A 15,474-nucleotide genomic window follows, 5' to 3' on the forward strand; every position below is an offset into this window, starting at 1 on the left:
GACTGCAGATGGGGGGCTTCGGGGTCGGGTTTGCTGGTGATGTCTCGGGGGGAGGGGGGAGGTGCGAGGTGACAGTGGCAGGTGCGTCGGTGGAGGTGAGGTGTCTTAGATGATGATGCACGGATATCTAACTGTGGTGGTGGTGGAAATGGAGATGTGCAGCGGCGTGGGTGTACATCGGACGCCATACAATCTGCAGGCGGATGTTACGTACCAGGGCTGTTGGTTAACGATATTAGGAGTCTATTGGTGATGAGGGCGTCGTCGTCCGTCGTTCGTCTGGGGCTGCCCTGGTTGCCTGGCTGGCTAGGTCGGGGTTCGGTCAGTTCACCGAGGACTGGGCGGGCTTGGGCTTGGCTGCTTGCTTGCTTTTACGATACTACGACGACGGACCTTCCTATGATGATGCTAGAGGAGGAGATCCCCGTTCCCTCGTGAGACACAAAAATCCCCATCCCCATCACGCATACCTCACCTCGCATCCCGAGTACGCGCCGCGGCCGTACCACAGTCTAATTCGGGTACTTGTTGTGTACCTCCCTGTCGCTGAGGTCGCCACCCCCACTCCGTCATCTCCGCCCCCTTTTGGTGACTGTCTCGCGGGTTTGAAGCAGGAGCAGGGTGTACTGGGGATGTAGTATTGGAGTTGCCCCTGTGGTAGTGAGTGTGCTCCGCGACTTGGGGGGGAGTACTGGGGGGGGGAGATGGAGGTATTAGGTGTGGATGGATGGATGTGGGTGTGCCACTTTGAACCATGGGTGGGCACGGTATGTACCCGCGGGCGGGCACGCACGCACACTGGATTTGTGTATGGGAGAGTGGGGGGGTACATCATACTGTGGCCTGCATATAGGAGAGTGCACAGGCCTTGTCTTGTCGACTGTCGACTGACGGAGGAAGACCTCCTTGGCTTGGTTGGTGTATGGATGGACAGGAATAGGATTGGGATCGGGGGGAGTGAGACATGGGAGGTACGTGAGGATGCGGTTGAGGTGCATATGCGATGTGCGTACCCCTTATGTAGTACATTGGGATGGATGGGGTGAGAAGGCCGCGGCTGTTTGTGTGTTGATGGTATGAGGCCGCAGCTGCTTGTATGTTGATGGTATGAATGAGCTTATACTGTGTAGGACGTATTGTGTGTATAGTTGGTATAGTTAGTATAGTTAGTATAATCTCTATAGTCTGTATAGACAGGAGTGCCTTCCCATCATCCTATTCCTCTCCTGACCTTCAATTCCCCTTTCTCTCCCTCCTCCCTTAGCGTTGGTGGTTAAGGTGGAATGTATGTACTCGCCCCGTGTGCAGCTAAGGCGCCTCTACTTCGGTATTTTGTCTCTGTCCCTGATCTTGAACCCGCCCCTTGTGCAGCGTAGTGCAGGTCTTACTGCTACTATACTCTACTAGAGTAGTCTCACAGTGGTAAGTGAGCGATGATAGTAGCGTTAGTAATGTTAGTAGTGTCAGTAGTCTTAGTAGTAATGGCGGCTGCGTAGCACTTGTACATAACATACGTACAACTCTACTCCACTGTTACTTGATCTTACCTGACCTTTTTACTACGACGCTACTCCACCTACTCAATTACTCCACTAGTTACTCTATACGGCTGCGGCCTTCTCTCCTTCTCCATCTTCACTTCTATGACCTTGTTGTTGATACCCCCCTGCTAGCTCCCATCTGATTCCTTCCAGAGTGTGACGACTTCCTTACCTTATTCCGGGCTTCTCCATACTACCCAGGCTACCCATACAGATCCATACAAACCTAGACAAACCCATACAAACTACCTGTGCTAAGCCGTCCTACCCATACCAAAACTCATACCGCCCATATTAGAGTACCCATACTAATCCATATACTATCCATATACTATCCATATACTATACTACTCTACTAATATACTACTAGTAAGTGCTGCTGTGCCATACAAAGTGCGGGTACTACTCTAACTATTATATGTACTCTCCTCTACTACTCCTCTACTACCACTAATACCCCCTGTTTTCATCAAACGAAACTCAGGCCCGACTACTCACAGTACTACACAGCGCCACCGTGCAGATTGTTCGACTCAAACTCGGACTCTACCCGTGCTCTACTACCAACTATACTATACTAGTCATATAGTAGTATAGTAGTATACTTAGCATAGTAGTCGTACTCCTTCCTCCTAGCTCCGCCTTCGTAGCTCGCACGCACCCGTAGCTCGCGCCTCCATTTCCACTCCTATACTCCATCCATCACTCCAGTCGTCAGTAGTCAAGTAGTCAGTTCCTGCCTTCTTTGCTCTCTGGCTGGCTGGCTTGCTCCGTCCAACTATACACTACACAACATCCGCCCCCCTTCACCCCTCCACCCTCCCCCTACCCACCCCCCCTTCCTTCCCTTTTCACCCCATCTCACACCTGGCATGGCACCAAACTTGGCCCGATATGTGTGTGGTGCTTGCTTGCTTTACTCTTCCTCCGCCTCCCTCCTGTACGGAGTACACTACTGATCTGGGTCCGCGCCACCACCCCGGGAAAGACCTGCAACATACCGCACTATACGGAACTACCACTACCTACTGCCGCTGCTACCACCTTGACTCTCACACTCATACATACTCCTCCCTCCACACACTCACACGCTTAGAGTACAGTACCCAAAAAAGCACGGCCAATCTATCACTGGTCCACAATGTCCTCCTCCGTTTCTTCTTTGGTCTCATCCACCGGCCGCCGCTCTTTAGGCAGATGACACAAAGGCCCCCCAGAGACCAGAGACAACATGCCACTCGTCACTAGTGGACCCTGACGGTTTCCTCATGGTCTTGGTCACTATTCACTATTGACAAGCTGCTACTTCCGTGGCAAGGGTGTGTGTGTCCATATTTGTATTCCTCCCCATTCTTAGTCTGGTTGCCCAGAGCCTTCCTTCCTTTTCTCACACTACATCATATTCATATACTCTCTCTCTGTCTCTCTCTCTCTCCTCTCTTTCTCTCTTTCATTACAACATGACCTGCTCTTGAACCCCCCAGACATCTATCGATTTTCAGAGATCACCTCGAGCCTTGACGGCACGCCCAACCTTATACTCCGACCACCCTTCATCCTTATTCACCATGATGCTCACCTCAAGCGGCCCGGCACCACACGCAGCTGGCACCATGCCCACCCACCTCGATCTCACCTTACTCGAGGACGTCTCCCTACAAATGGCCTCATCCAATCTCTCACGCCGACACTCAAAGGGGTCTAATGCCTCGAGGATAGGAGGATCCATGCGGATATCAAAAGCAAACAGCACGAACAACAGCCCGAGAAACTCGACCACACTGAACAGGAGGAGGACAGTTATGGGCGACTCCTATCGACGCCAGCCGTCGGCGGTGAACCAGGGCATGTCGGCGTCAGGGGAACCAAGCCAGGCATACCTCACACCATTGCAGGCGGTATCACAGACCAGGCCATTGAGCTGGCACCCTTCGGCATACTCAACATACGACGTACCATTCCAGCCAGTCTACAACACCGGTATGACGGATTACAGCATGTCATACAGCAACAGCCAGGACCTCCCCAACACACCCGCCCTGCAATCAAATTACGGCTCGCCTTCAGCAACCTTCTCCCCAGAATCACAACCCTGGACCAACTACGACCAAGAATACCCCCTCTATGACACCTCCTCCATCATGCAACCTTCCTTCACCAACCCCATGGCCGACTATGCAGCCTACGCACAATTGCAACTGCAGGTACAACAACAATCCTACAACGACTGCATGAACCCCTCCATCTATTCTCACTTCGACTGGAACAACTTCGCCGCCACCGGCTTCGAGGATGGCACCGCCCCCCCAACACCCGAGAACTTCCTCCCAATACAACACCCCGAACCACCGTGCGCTATCGAAACCACAATCCCCTACCACTCTCTCGACGACGAAGAGGACGAGGGCGAGATCCTAGTCGGCATGGGCCTGTACGATGCGCCTGAGAAGGCACCCGTCACCGATATGCAGCAGTGGGAGCAGTACCAAACGGCCCTAATTTCCAAGTACCTCGGCTCAACACAACGTGCTGCTGCTGAGTCGACGGGGAAGGGGCTGAAGCTTGAGGAGACCTGGAATCCACCTGCGAGCGAGGATGAGGATGAAGATCAGGATGCGGAGGGCTCAGATGATGATGAGGAGGAGCAGCAGCAGCCGGGGAAGCAGCATGGGCAGGCACCTGCTGTTGTGAATGGGAGTAATCCCGCTGTGCAATATGAGGGGGAGGGATGGCTGTGAAGAGCATTAGACATTATCACCTGGCGTGATGGGGGATACTTGGGACGGCCTGGCGTTGGGAATTGGGTTTTTGCATTAGCATTTGGCATTTTTTGGGGGCCTGGGATGGAATGGGATTGGGAGGATAAGGGGCGTTTTCAACACCAACACCGGGATGGTGGGTGGGATGGTAGGATACCATTTACATAGACTTGGGCGGGGGGTGCTTTTATTAGCGTAGAACGGGAGGAACTCACGGAATTGAGGGTTTACCACAGTATATTTATGTGTTACCATTACCATTACCATTACTACCTTTTACCAAAATGGTATTTGTGAAATCAATCGTGACTGTAGACCTGATCTGGCCTCCTTACTATGGTATGGTATGGTATGGCACGAACCTCGCTTGAGAACTTGAGGGGCTGGCTGGACTGCGGACAATTTAAGCATATACGCTAATCTCAAGAGACACTAGCTCAGCCTTACCACATAGCCTCACGAATTTACTTTACCTCACTCAGGCGGCACGCGCATTCGAGGCTGGTCAAACAAGGGCGAAAGTAAATCGTAAATCCCAACAACAACAACAACAACAACTGAACCCACGATTGATAATCGATCGATCGATCGTTTGATACGAACCTACTACTACGCAGCCAGCCATCCATCCAGTACACATATATATTTGGGATAATCCGAGACTGCGAGAAGCGATAATGTCGTCGCGCATGACGGCCAACCCGGCCAAAGCGCCGCGGTATCGCCCCGGCAAGGCGGTCGAGGAGGTGGAGAGCTCTGATTCCGAAGAGGAGGTTTCGCCAGAAGAGGAACAGCAGCGGGCGATACCGAGTAGACCACCACAACCGAAATTCAGCTCAGCGGGGGGGATATCGAGTGATCTCAAGAAAGTCGACCTGAACGAGCGACGCAGGGAGGCGAGGGAGAAGGAGGAGAAGAGGGTGGAAGATGAGCGGCTAGCCAGGAAAGCAGAAGAGGAGGGGTTTGTGACTGAGAGTGAGGAGGGGGAGGAGGGGAGTGAAGAGGAGAGCGGGAGTGAAGAGGAGAGCGGGAGCGAGGAGGAGAGCAGTGAGGAGGAGGCGCCTAGACGCGTGATGATGCGCCCGACGTTTGTGAAGAAGGATAAGCGCGGGCTTAGGAAGGAGGAGGATACGAGACCGGAAGAAGAGCGAGCTGCCGAGGAGGAGGAGAGGAGGAAGAAAGCCGCGGATGAGATTGTGGAGGAGCAGATCCGGAAGGATGTCGCGGCGCGGGAGGCGGGGAAGAAGAACTGGGATGATGATGAGGAGGCTGAGGATGAGATTGATGATACGGATGGTCTTGATCCGGAGGCTGAGCACGCGGCGTGGAAGTTGAGGGAGTTGATGAGGATTAAGCGGGAGAGGGTGGCGATTGAGGAGATGGAGAGGGAGCGGGAGGAGGTGGAGAGGGTGAAGAATTTGAGTGTCGAGGAGAGGAAGGCAGAGGATGATGCGCATATTGCGAGGCAGGTCGAGGAGAGGGAGGGGAAGGGGAAGATGGGGTTCATGCAGAAGTACTACCATAAGGGTGCTTTCTTCCAGGAGGACGCTAAGGAAGCGGGACTGGATAGGAGGGATCTCATGGGCGCGCGCATGGCGGATGATGTGGTGAATCGCGAGTTGTTGCCGCAGGCGCTGCAGATGAGGGATATGACCAAGTTGGGGAAGAAGGGGGCGACGAAGTATAGGGATTTGAAGAGTGAGGATACGGGACAGTGGGGACGGTTTGAGGAGAGGAGGGTTGGGGGGGGAGGGGGAAGGATGGGGGTGGGGGGGGATGTGGATGAGAGGTTTAGACCGGATGAGGGGGGGAGGAGTGGTGCGAATAATTTGCCGGTTGGGGAGAGGAGGGTGCCTCAGGGGCCGAGGGGGGGGAGGGAGGAAGAAAGGGGTGCGGGGAGGGAGAGGCAGAGATCGAGGTCGCCGAGGAGGGAGAGGGAAAGGTCGAGAGAGAGGGAGCCGAGGAGGGATAGGGATGATGATCGGAGTCGGAGGAAGAGGAGTTCTTCGAGGGATGGGGGGAGGTATGAGTACGATAAGAGGCGGAAAGTGGATTAGACTCCGCGAGCGCGTGTACTATATAATCTCGGCGCCAAATCAAGAAGCGGGCGACTGTCAATTTTGTGTCTTTCATTATCCGTGATGCCCATCTTCCTATATCCAAAAACGCCAACCTCATAACCGCCGCAGCACTTCCAATACACCCCCATATTAGGGGTGCCTACCTACCTACACTACACTACACCTTCACAATCTCCACTCTGGCCCTCTCATACAACTTATGCGCCACCGTCAACCCTCCCCCCCTCTCCTCCTCCGTCAACCCCGCCTCCCCGACACTAACCCTCGCGAACGTCCCCGCCGCCTTCCTCCTCGCCACAACCCCCGGATTAATCACCAACACACTCTCCACGACCTTTGCAAACGGTGGCAACGCGCTGGGGACAATAAGGAGGTCGGGGCGTACATTCAGCATCTCCCCCAGCTTGAGATAACTCACATCGAGCATCGCTCCCGGCGGCGCACCCTCCACTGTCCCTGTGCGGAGCAGGAGTTTACGGTCGACAGGCGGGTACAGAGGGAAGAAATGGCGCTGCTCGATAATATATTTCGGCAAACGCGCCAATATCCCACCAGCCTGCGGCGCTCCACCAGTCACCTCCTCATGCCTCAACTCAGAGAGGATATCCTGACTCGATATCCCCGTGACAATCTCATTAATTGACACCGTCATCGGATTTCCCACAATCTTCGCCTGTTTCGGCAGCCCCAAATCCTTGCGCGGAAACGGCTCCTGCGGCCACGATACATGCGCGCTGATGGCGTCGCGCACCGACGGGATGAGGAGGATTGTTATACTCGGGTTTGCCGCGGCGAGAGACTGGAGGGGTCGCGAGATGAGGTGCTTGAATACGGTTTTTAGCGTCGTGGTGTCGGGATCCGCTTCCGCTTCGGGGGGGAGATCGAAGTCCCCCGATGCGAGGAGGGGGTGCTCTGTGTCGAGGAAGGGACCGACGAGGATCAGCGCGTCGGCGTAGGTGTCTGCTGCTTGGCTGCAGAGGGCGTGCAGGGGCTCGAAATCGAGGTTGTCATCTGTGGTGTAGGGACCGGCGCCGATGATGATGTTGAGCGGGGCGGCGGCGGAGTCGTCGTCCATCGCGTCTGGGCCGCCGCGGAGGCGCTGGATGTGCATTTCCAGGCCCTGAGGTGTAGAGGCCGCGACGGGGAGTAAGGGAATCTCGAGGACTTCGCTGACTGTGAATTCCTCGCCCGAAGCATTGATGCCGCGGAGCGCGACGATCTGGCCCGGGAAGAACTGGAAGCTAGCCACGGACCCGAGACGGAGGGGGACGCGCAGCCCGTTCCCCATGCGTCGCGAGGTCTCGAGGACGAGGGATGCGGTGTTGAGTTTCCCGTCTGCGGAGTCCGAGGCGATGCGGCCGATGGCTACGATTTCGTCGACGGATTTGTTGGCGGCGCTGCCGAAGGCGGAGTCGGGGAGGGTGTGGTGGGTTTTGATCAGGGCCATGAGCTCGTCGATGCGGTCGTCAAGGATTTCGGAGGATTCGGAGGATTTCATGGCCATGGGTTTGTAGGAGAGCTTTTTGAGGTCCGAGTTGGCGATTAGCTTGATGCGGGGTTCGGAGAAGGGTGCGATTGGGGGGGATGGGGCGGGGAGTTGTTCGTTGAGGATTTCGACGGTTTGGCCGGCGTTGGGGCGGTCGTTGAAGGCGACGGTTCTGTTTCTTGTTAGCTGGGAAGGTCAGAAGGTAATGCTAAACTTACGGTCCTCCATACTCCTTCTCTCCTGGCTTGTAGGGGGTCTTGAACTCTGGTGGGCTGCTGGCGGGTTCTTGCTTCACTCGTGATATGGATGGTGTCTGAAACTTGCGTTTCGACGCAGCGCTTCCTGGCGCGGTCCGAGGAGTATTTGGCACCAGGCCATCCAGCATATTGAATACATCTCCAGTGCTAGAGATATTTCGCGGGGTAGCTACCCGCTTCTCCACACTCCTGGCGTTCAACTTGTTCCTGCTCTCTCTTTCCAATCCATCTTGAATATCCTGCTTAAGAGCTCTCGAGGTCTCGATGTCAAGCTTCATATCGTCCGTCCCAATCTTCATGCTGTAAGACTCCCATTTGTAGAACAGCTCCTGGGGCGGGATAGAGTGGAGGCGCATAATCGATTGCAGCTCGGCGAGCACATCTGCCTCTATTTTTTTGTTCACCGATGCTGGCCCAAATAAAGCATTAAGCTCCTCTACCACGGGGTCTGCCATATTTATCTTTTCGAGCGTCGAGGGACACGGCGGTTGTCTCGTCGTGAAATATTTCGAGTGGTCGCGACGAGGCTGTAAGTGGAAGACGCGTTGTGGTTTTAACGCGTTAATGGGCGAGTCCCTCCTTAGACTTTGGGCGCACGGGCACTGAGAGGCTGCATGGGGGGGCGAGGCTGAGGAAAGTTAAATTGTGCTGCCCCATACACGAATTGTGCTACTCGTACTCGTACCTGCCCAACAACTTCGTCCATACGCCCCTTTAAGTCTGTCAATTGAAGTTTCCTCGAAAGCTGTATCTATTTTATTTTTGGAGTATACAGAAAAGGTTTGTCAATCCACAGTCTCTGGAAACCCTTATATCCCAAACCAAATTGTATTAACTTCAATTAGATGAGTGCTACCATGCCAGAGACGCCAGTGGCTGCGGCCGGCGAGAACCAAATCGAGGAGAAGGTCGCCGCATTAGACATCACCCAGGGTCAGACTACTTCTGTTGCAGCATCACTCCGAGCGAAACCCGATGGGGCAGTCAAAACCCCATTTGTCGACCCAGTCCCATCAGCGAAGCCAAAGGAAGCCGTAGCTCTCACTGCCGACCAAGAAGCCAAGTACGAGGAGGTTCTTGCAACTGTCAAGACATGGACCGAAATCCCATCGACCAAAGGCAAGGAGGGTCCAATTGTGGATGAGGAGATTATGTGGTTGACCAGAGACTGCATCCTGCGTTATCTTAGGGCAACAAAGTGGCAGCCAGCTGAGGCCGCCAAGCGTCTCCTGAGCACCCTCACATGGAGAAGGGAATTCGGTCTTCTGGAGCTCACGCCTGATCACATTTCACCTGAAAACGAGACAGGCAAGCAGATCATCCTCGGATTCGACGACGAGGCCAGGCCATGCCATTACCTAAACCCTGGGCGACAGAACACTGAGAGCAGCCACCGACAGGTTGAGCATCTCGCTTACATGCTGGAAAGGGTCATCGATATGATGGTTCCTGGCCAGGAGAGCATCTGCCTGTTGATCAACTTCAAGTCGAGCAAATCTCGCTCAAATACATCCCCGCCTTTCGCCATTGCTAGGGAGGTCTTGAACATCTTGCAAACCCACTACCCAGAGAGACTCGGACGTGCCGCTCTCATCAACAGTAAGACATTCAACCCCTTGAAGGAAATTTCGGCACACTAACAACCTGAACAGTCCCATTCGTGGTCAATATGTTTTTGAAGCTCATCATGCCTTTCGTCGACCCATTGACTCGTGAGAAGTTGCATTTCAACGAAGATCTAACTAAGTTTGTCCCGAAGGAGCAACTGTGGACTGATGTTGGTGGAGCTGTGGAGTTCGAGTATGACCACGAGGCTTACTGGCCCGCACTCAATGACCTATGCAAAGAAAAGGCCAGCGAACGCAGAGTTAGATGGGAGGCAGCTGGGAAACATTACGGCGAGAGTGAGCTCTACTTGAAGGGAGGAGATGTTCCAAGCTTGGGGCAAAAAGTCGAGCCAGAGGTTGCAGTGGAGGCTGCCGCACCTGTTGCAGCTGTTGCACCAGAGGCCGCAGTGGAGGCTGTAGCACCTGCTGCACCTGTTGTACCAGAGGCTGCTATCGAGGCCAAGACTGCAGTTGCACCAGAAGCTGCTGTCGAGGCTGAGACACCCGTTGCACCAGCGGCTGGTATCGAGAACCAGAAGCCTGAGACCAAGGAGACTCAGGCTTGAATTGTCTCCCTAATTGTACCTATTAATAATGTTTCATGCAGCGACAGCCTCGGGAATTGTCCCATAGATACCAAAATTAAGTAGATAATAAATTTGAGAGCTTTATCCATAGCTTTAATGGGAGTTTTACTCAGCCGTTACTCAGATATGACCCTTAGAATTTATGTACGCGGGAACACCCGCATGGGTGACCGATTGGCGATAGGGCCGTCACTTTAGAGCTTCCTATCAGCGACCGCCAGCCTTGCCGAACCACCATGTGCTGAACTCATTGAATCCCCCCCGCATTGGCAGATATATGCCCACAGTCGATATTATTACAGATTTGAAATGTCATCCTCACAGACCCCCAAGCCGATGGGCAGCCAAGCGCCCGCTGGGCAGCGCGGCGCACCTGGTCTAAAATACCCTACAAACGGAAAGACGATATACAACAGGCCGCTGAACAGGAGTCGGACGCAGGAACTGAGCCAGGCAAGCTTCGCATACCTCTTCGGGGAGATGGTGAGCTATGCGCAAAAACGTGTCACAGATATCCAGGATTTGGAGAAGCGGTATGACCCCCAATAGCCTCTCGGGGCAGCTGCCAGAATTGCTCAAACAGAAGCTCATTATAACTCTAGACTCAATGTCCAAGGCCATCCCATCGGGCTCAAACTCCTCGACGTACTCATCTGGCGCGAACCCCCACGAACACAACTCCGCCCCCTCAACATCATCGCCCTCCTCAACTTCATCATCAATGTCATGTGGAAACACCTCTTCGCCCGACCCGCCGATGCGCTCGAGAAATCCAACGAGAGTCCAGATCAGTACATGATCATAGACAATGAACCGCTGGTGAACCAGTACGTCAGCGTTCCAAAGGAGATGAGCCAGTTGAACTGCGCTGCGTTCGTGGCGGGGATTATCGAGGGAGCTTGCGATGGGGCTGGGTTCCCGGCAAGGGTCACGGCGCATACGGTTGCTGCTGCGGGCAAGGAGGGAGAACTTTGGCCGGGGAAGACTGTTTTCCTAGTGAAGTTCCAGCCGGAGGTCATTGAGAGGGAGGCATTCTTGGGGAAGCAATAGACTACGACGCTTTGATGGATGAGTGTTTGTTGGCATTCGGAAGGCGTTATCAGCATTGCGAGGAGTTACGGTTAGGTTTATCGAACTCATATAAGTTCATTTTCATGCTTTAATAAGGGCCAATTGGTGTGGTGTAAACGCCGTGACAACAGAACTGTGCTGCATCATATTTCATAGTGGGTATCATCCCTAACGCCCCTCCAGTCCTTTAAACACTGCGCGCTTCCTTGACTCCGTGATCAACCTGGTGCCTTTCCTTATTTTACGAGACCAATGCAACGCCCTTCTTTCATTCGAGGATCAACCCAATGCCCCTCCTTCGTCCCGGGGCCAATACAACTGAAACGCTTGCACGTAGATGCTACCGAGGCAATGTCCTGTTCCCGGCCACCTTCATGTTGCCATCTGCGCGTCCTCCTGTCTGCACCGGACCCTTCTTCATGAGTTCTGAGAGTCCAAGATCTTTCCATGCAGCCTCTTTGGTCTTCTGGGTGGCTCTCTGGATACCGAACGCAGCGTGCTGGTCGGGGACAATATCGTCTTCATCTTCCGGGTTCAAAGGCTGATTCTGGGGGGGCACAAAGATCTCGTCATATGGAAGCTTGTCCTTGCAGAAGTCCTCGAAGAGATCGGCATCTCGCGGACGGTTGAAGTGTATATACGTGTGGTTGGAGTCTTTGGACTATGGATGTTGTTAGCTATTTCCCAGCAGATGTTCGCCCATTCAAATAATACCATTGTTCAGAAGTAGGGAGTGCTGTGCACTCAAGCCGATCTCCAAATTCAGATGAATGTTATAAGAATTGGCTGAACAGTTTCTCTCCAGTATGGTGGTAAGTAGAGTTTGTTACCTGGAGGTTATGAAGGACGCGGGGCACCTGGGTCCCAGTTATGTACCATATGGCTCCAAGCCTCAGCACAATTGAGTGTTAAATCTCCATTCAAAGCTAATAAATTTTCCCTCTAAATTAATATTTGGATCACTGACTTATTGGAGGACTGTGATACAATAATTATATTTCTATGTAATTTATGAGCACTTATTTGATTTATTGTAGCCGTAAACTCCCAAAGTACCGATGGTTCCTGTATGTTGTTCCATGCCCTTTGGTGAGTTACGCGCACGGACCCTCTCAGAGCTCTTTGTTCCCAGACCCCGACGCTAAAAATTGCACCAGCCACACATCTGGCGCCACAACTTAGGAACCGAATTTTAGCGCGCACAATAGAAAATTGAATAGGGTTTGGCAGTGCGGCTCGCAACAACTTCACGAACGCTGCGACAATCGACCAATCGACCACCAACACCTCGCCCTTGACAACCCCCCGTTCGTCGTAAATACCACCGCAATCATGTCTCACGAGACTGTCTGGAACTCCCGCCCAAGGACCTACGGAAAGGGCTCGCGCGAGTGGTACGTAGCCCCGAATCTCGAAACTCTACACGATACGCCTGGGGGAAGGATGGCAGGAGTGCAGGATGCAGCAGGAGACAACGGGGAATGAACATATCAGCTAACACGAGTTTTTTAGCCGCGTCTGCACCCACAAGGCCGGTCTCATCCGCAAGTACGGCCTCAACATCTGCCGTCAGTGCTTCAGAGAGAAGGCTGCCGATATTGGATTCGTCAAGGTACGAGATGGAGATCTGGGGAGCGAGGGAGACTACTGGGCAACGGATAACTAACAGGATTTGCAGCACCGTTAAATTATTCCCATACCGAAGACAATGGCAAGGACTTGTGAGCATCGGGGCGTGATGTGAGCTTGGAACGGCGGAACTCGATGAACTAGCACTGGGATGGAGTTACGGCTTGCTGAATCGAGGAAGGATGTTTTGGTTGTTGAGAGCGCCTCATATTCGAGCGGGGGATCGCTGGACTGTTTTCGGTTTGGTGGATTACACTCGAGAAGTGTTGCTGTGGGTATCAATCGGCCAGCAGGTGTTACAACAGTTTGGTGTGGCTGGCTATGGTTGTGCTCGGGGGTAGTCAGATTGGAACGTCTGTTTGGCTCCTCGGCCGCATAGCTCTCAATATCACTTCATTCAACTTTTCCCCTGGAATCCGCCGTTGAATTGTGCTTCATACCTCTCGGGGGTCTTATCTAACCGTCCAATTAACAGCAACTAATACTTCAGATATCCAAGCCCAAGGTTAACCATATCAGTCATTCAGGTTAAAGGATCATCATATCAGTCACCCAGGTTAAAGGATCATCATATCAGTCATTCAGGTTAAAGGATCATCATATCAGTCACCCAGGTTAAAGGATCATCATATCAGTCATCCAGGTAAAAGGATCATCATATCAGTCATCCAGGTTAAACGATCATCATATCAGTCACCAGGGTCATCAACCTCAGGATTATTCGTCAAGTGGCTAAAGGGAAAACTTGAATTCGATTTGATATAACTTCTCGAAAAACGAACTTGAACGCGTACGCCTACAAACCGGGCAGCTGCGAGCTTCAGGTGATCGGTACCATTCCTGGAGGCATCTTTCACCAGCATATTGTCCACAACAAGATACAAGTCGAACTGGACACTCAACTTCGCCGGCTTCATTTTGAACGCCGAATGTCTCGCGGCAGATTGGACAGTCTCTGGCATCGTGTGGGAGATCCTCGGTACTTACCAGAGTGCCACCTGTTTCTTGGCGACGGTTGTTGCGAAGTTCATCTAGAGCGTGGATCCGATCGGTTATCATACAAATGACAAGCATTTTGATGGCTTGCGGGCTCGAATTCAGGTAAACGAGACATCTTCCTTGGGTAATTGATTTCTTGATCTGTCGCTGTTTGGAGATTTCAACCTGATCCTTGAGCTGAGTTACCACCTCATCCACTTGCTCGTCGTATCCCGATTCTTCGTCCCTCCTAACTCTGACGTTCCACGAGTCCGCAAAGACTTCGACCGAGCCAAACATATGGCACCAAAGCTCAACTACTCTGTTGCCCAGTTCCATTATTTTGCCAAGATGGCGGTGAAGGTCAAAGATTTTCCGGTTGAATTCTCCCGTCATCATATCCCGTTCGAAGTATCCCATGCATTCGTTCATTACTGTTCTGATCATGGGCCGCACATGGGGTCCAAGTTGTTCGATGATCTTGAACTCTGCCGGGGTAAAGCAAGTCATTGGCCCGTTTTCTGCGAGTGTCATGCAGGCTCGGTAGTTATCGATGCCATCCTCCGGCAGAAATGATGGGATTTCTGGGCCTGAATATCGCTCCTATGATTGCCAGTGTCAGCAGTTTGCTTCGCTGGGCATTGTGGCACTCATACAGTTGGACGCCAAAGTCTGGCATATGTAAAGGTTGTCTGGTATCCAAAGTTAGCCCCTTGTTCTCCATTTTATAAGTCAGTGATAAGTGGGATTCCATACAGGCCTTGGAGTTTTCGAGAGGTTCCGCTCTTTTGCACATGGCCCCAATATGTCAAACCTGAGTTGCTGAATGATTTCCCACATGCTTCTCTCCATGTCCTCCAACCTGGACCTGCAACGAGGCAAGTGCTCGACCCAGGCCATATAGAAATCCCAAACTTCCTCGGCCAATATGGCATTGTCATCCACGGGACACTTCAGAGTCGCCGCTCGAGCGATACGTTCTGCACTCCAGGACGTCAAGTGCGCCAAAGATAACACTACTGGTTTCTGAGATGTTGAAATCCCTGGAAACCAATAGTCGAAGCAAACTGCAGTACAACGGCGGCGAAGGTCGCCGGCACCTGGTTGAAGTCCCTCGGATCGTAGACGGGGAACCATGTCGGATAAAAGTCTGGAGGATATATCAGCAATGTCCAAAAGGATAGAACGATGCACCTACTGTTAGAAATATGGGGTGCTCTGGTATTTTTTGTTTGTAATTTATACTTGCTTCTTATCAGCCAGACTTGAGCGAGGGCCTGTGAAGTGTGTTATAATATCAATACGGAGCGAATACATAATCATGCTGTAGCCATTCAAGTATTCACTATTGTCATTCATGGAAATAAGATGATTCACTCGATGAGATAACTGACTGTCCTGCCATGCCTCTATGAATAATTTAGCTGGACACTGATGCTGGGCTGCACTTGCATTTTTAAGAGCTATATCTACAGGAA

General features: G+C 52.6%; 8 protein-coding genes across 8 annotated transcripts; 5 read left to right on the forward strand and 3 right to left on the reverse strand.

Annotated features, from left to right (window-relative positions):
• The first annotated feature begins 2,385 nt into the window (after positions 1 to 2,385).
• VE01_01917 (uncharacterized protein) lies at positions 2,386 to 4,558 on the forward strand. Its single transcript, XM_018271432.2, has one exon. It carries the CDS (start codon positions 3,110 to 3,112, stop codon positions 4,277 to 4,279), a length of 1,170 nt encoding a protein of 389 aa, XP_018133887.1. The 5' UTR covers positions 2,386 to 3,109; the 3' UTR covers positions 4,280 to 4,558.
• A 237-nt stretch (positions 4,559 to 4,795) lies between these two features.
• Positions 4,796 to 6,409, forward strand: VE01_01918 (uncharacterized protein). The gene has a single exon (XM_018271433.2). The coding sequence runs from the start codon at positions 4,978 to 4,980 to the stop codon at positions 6,355 to 6,357; it is 1,380 nt and encodes a 459-aa protein (XP_018133878.1). The 5' UTR covers positions 4,796 to 4,977; the 3' UTR covers positions 6,358 to 6,409.
• On the reverse strand, positions 6,390 to 8,663 carry POL12 (DNA-directed DNA polymerase alpha subunit pol12). Its single transcript, XM_018271434.2, has 2 exons — positions 8,086 to 8,663; positions 6,390 to 8,039 (listed from the first exon to the last, which is right to left on the reverse strand). The coding sequence occupies exons 1-2, from the start codon at positions 8,577 to 8,579 to the stop codon at positions 6,539 to 6,541; spliced, it is 1,995 nt and encodes a 664-aa protein (XP_018133879.1). The 5' UTR covers positions 8,580 to 8,663; the 3' UTR covers positions 6,390 to 6,538.
• Positions 8,664 to 8,812: 149 nt separating this feature from the next.
• On the forward strand, positions 8,813 to 10,421 carry VE01_01920 (uncharacterized protein). The gene is made up of 3 exons (XM_018271435.2): positions 8,813 to 8,904; positions 8,970 to 9,723; positions 9,777 to 10,421. The coding sequence occupies exons 2-3, from the start codon at positions 8,970 to 8,972 to the stop codon at positions 10,295 to 10,297; spliced, it is 1,275 nt and encodes a 424-aa protein (XP_018133732.2). The 5' UTR covers positions 8,813 to 8,904; the 3' UTR covers positions 10,298 to 10,421.
• Positions 10,422 to 10,535: 114 nt separating this feature from the next.
• Positions 10,536 to 11,489, forward strand: TRS31 (TRAPP subunit trs31). Its single transcript, XM_018271436.2, has 2 exons — positions 10,536 to 10,851; positions 10,921 to 11,489. Exons 1-2 carry the CDS (start codon positions 10,628 to 10,630, stop codon positions 11,366 to 11,368), a joined length of 672 nt encoding a protein of 223 aa, XP_018133731.1. The 5' UTR covers positions 10,536 to 10,627; the 3' UTR covers positions 11,369 to 11,489.
• VE01_01922 (uncharacterized protein) lies at positions 11,386 to 12,215 on the reverse strand. The gene is made up of 2 exons (XM_018271437.2): positions 12,104 to 12,215; positions 11,386 to 12,050 (listed from the first exon to the last, which is right to left on the reverse strand). The coding sequence occupies exons 1-2, from the start codon at positions 12,104 to 12,106 to the stop codon at positions 11,730 to 11,732; spliced, it is 324 nt and encodes a 107-aa protein (XP_018133734.1). The 5' UTR covers positions 12,107 to 12,215; the 3' UTR covers positions 11,386 to 11,729.
• Positions 12,216 to 12,721: 506 nt separating this feature from the next.
• On the forward strand, positions 12,722 to 13,076 carry RPS29 (40S ribosomal protein S29; the record flags this gene model as incomplete). The annotated part of the gene is made up of 3 exons (XM_018271438.1): positions 12,722 to 12,783; positions 12,902 to 13,001; positions 13,068 to 13,076. 3 exons carry the CDS (start codon positions 12,722 to 12,724, stop codon positions 13,074 to 13,076), a joined length of 171 nt encoding a protein of 56 aa, XP_018133733.1.
• A 631-nt stretch (positions 13,077 to 13,707) lies between these two features.
• On the reverse strand, positions 13,708 to 15,133 carry VE01_01924 (uncharacterized protein; the record flags this gene model as incomplete). Its single annotated transcript, XM_018271439.1, has 4 exons — positions 13,708 to 13,971; positions 14,006 to 14,599; positions 14,653 to 14,688; positions 14,753 to 15,133. The coding sequence occupies 4 exons, from the start codon at positions 15,131 to 15,133 to the stop codon at positions 13,708 to 13,710; spliced, it is 1,275 nt and encodes a 424-aa protein (XP_018133728.1).
• Positions 15,134 to 15,474: the final 341 nt, after the last annotated feature.

This window comes from Pseudogymnoascus verrucosus (assembly GCF_001662655.1).
Source record: "Pseudogymnoascus verrucosus strain UAMH 10579 unplaced genomic scaffold scaffold_5, whole genome shotgun sequence".
Taxonomy (NCBI): Eukaryota; Fungi; Ascomycota; class Leotiomycetes; order Thelebolales; family Thelebolaceae; genus Pseudogymnoascus; species Pseudogymnoascus verrucosus.

Bases quoted from the DNA above. Each gene is read 5' to 3' on its own strand.
- VE01_01918 (XM_018271433.2), top strand. From the start codon at position 4,978: ATGTCGTCGCGCATGACGGCCAACCCGGCCAAAGCGCCGCGGTATCGC.
- TRS31 (XM_018271436.2), top strand. From the start codon at position 10,628: ATGTCATCCTCACAGACCCCCAAGCCGATGGGCAGCCAAGCGCCCGCT. The intron at 10,852-10,920 runs GTATGACCCCCA...TTATAACTCTAG, and splicing joins ATCCAGGATTTGGAGAAGCG to ACTCAATGTCCAAGGCCATC.
- VE01_01917 (XM_018271432.2), top strand. From the start codon at position 3,110: ATGATGCTCACCTCAAGCGGCCCGGCACCACACGCAGCTGGCACCATG.
- VE01_01920 (XM_018271435.2), top strand. From the start codon at position 8,970: ATGAGTGCTACCATGCCAGAGACGCCAGTGGCTGCGGCCGGCGAGAAC. The intron at 9,724-9,776 runs GTAAGACATTCA...CAACCTGAACAG, and splicing joins ACGTGCCGCTCTCATCAACA to TCCCATTCGTGGTCAATATG.
- POL12 (XM_018271434.2), bottom strand. From the start codon at position 8,579: ATGGCAGACCCCGTGGTAGAGGAGCTTAATGCTTTATTTGGGCCAGCA. The intron at 8,040-8,085 runs GTAAGTTTAGCA...AACAAGAAACAG, and splicing joins GAGAAGGAGTATGGAGGACC to AACCGTCGCCTTCAACGACC.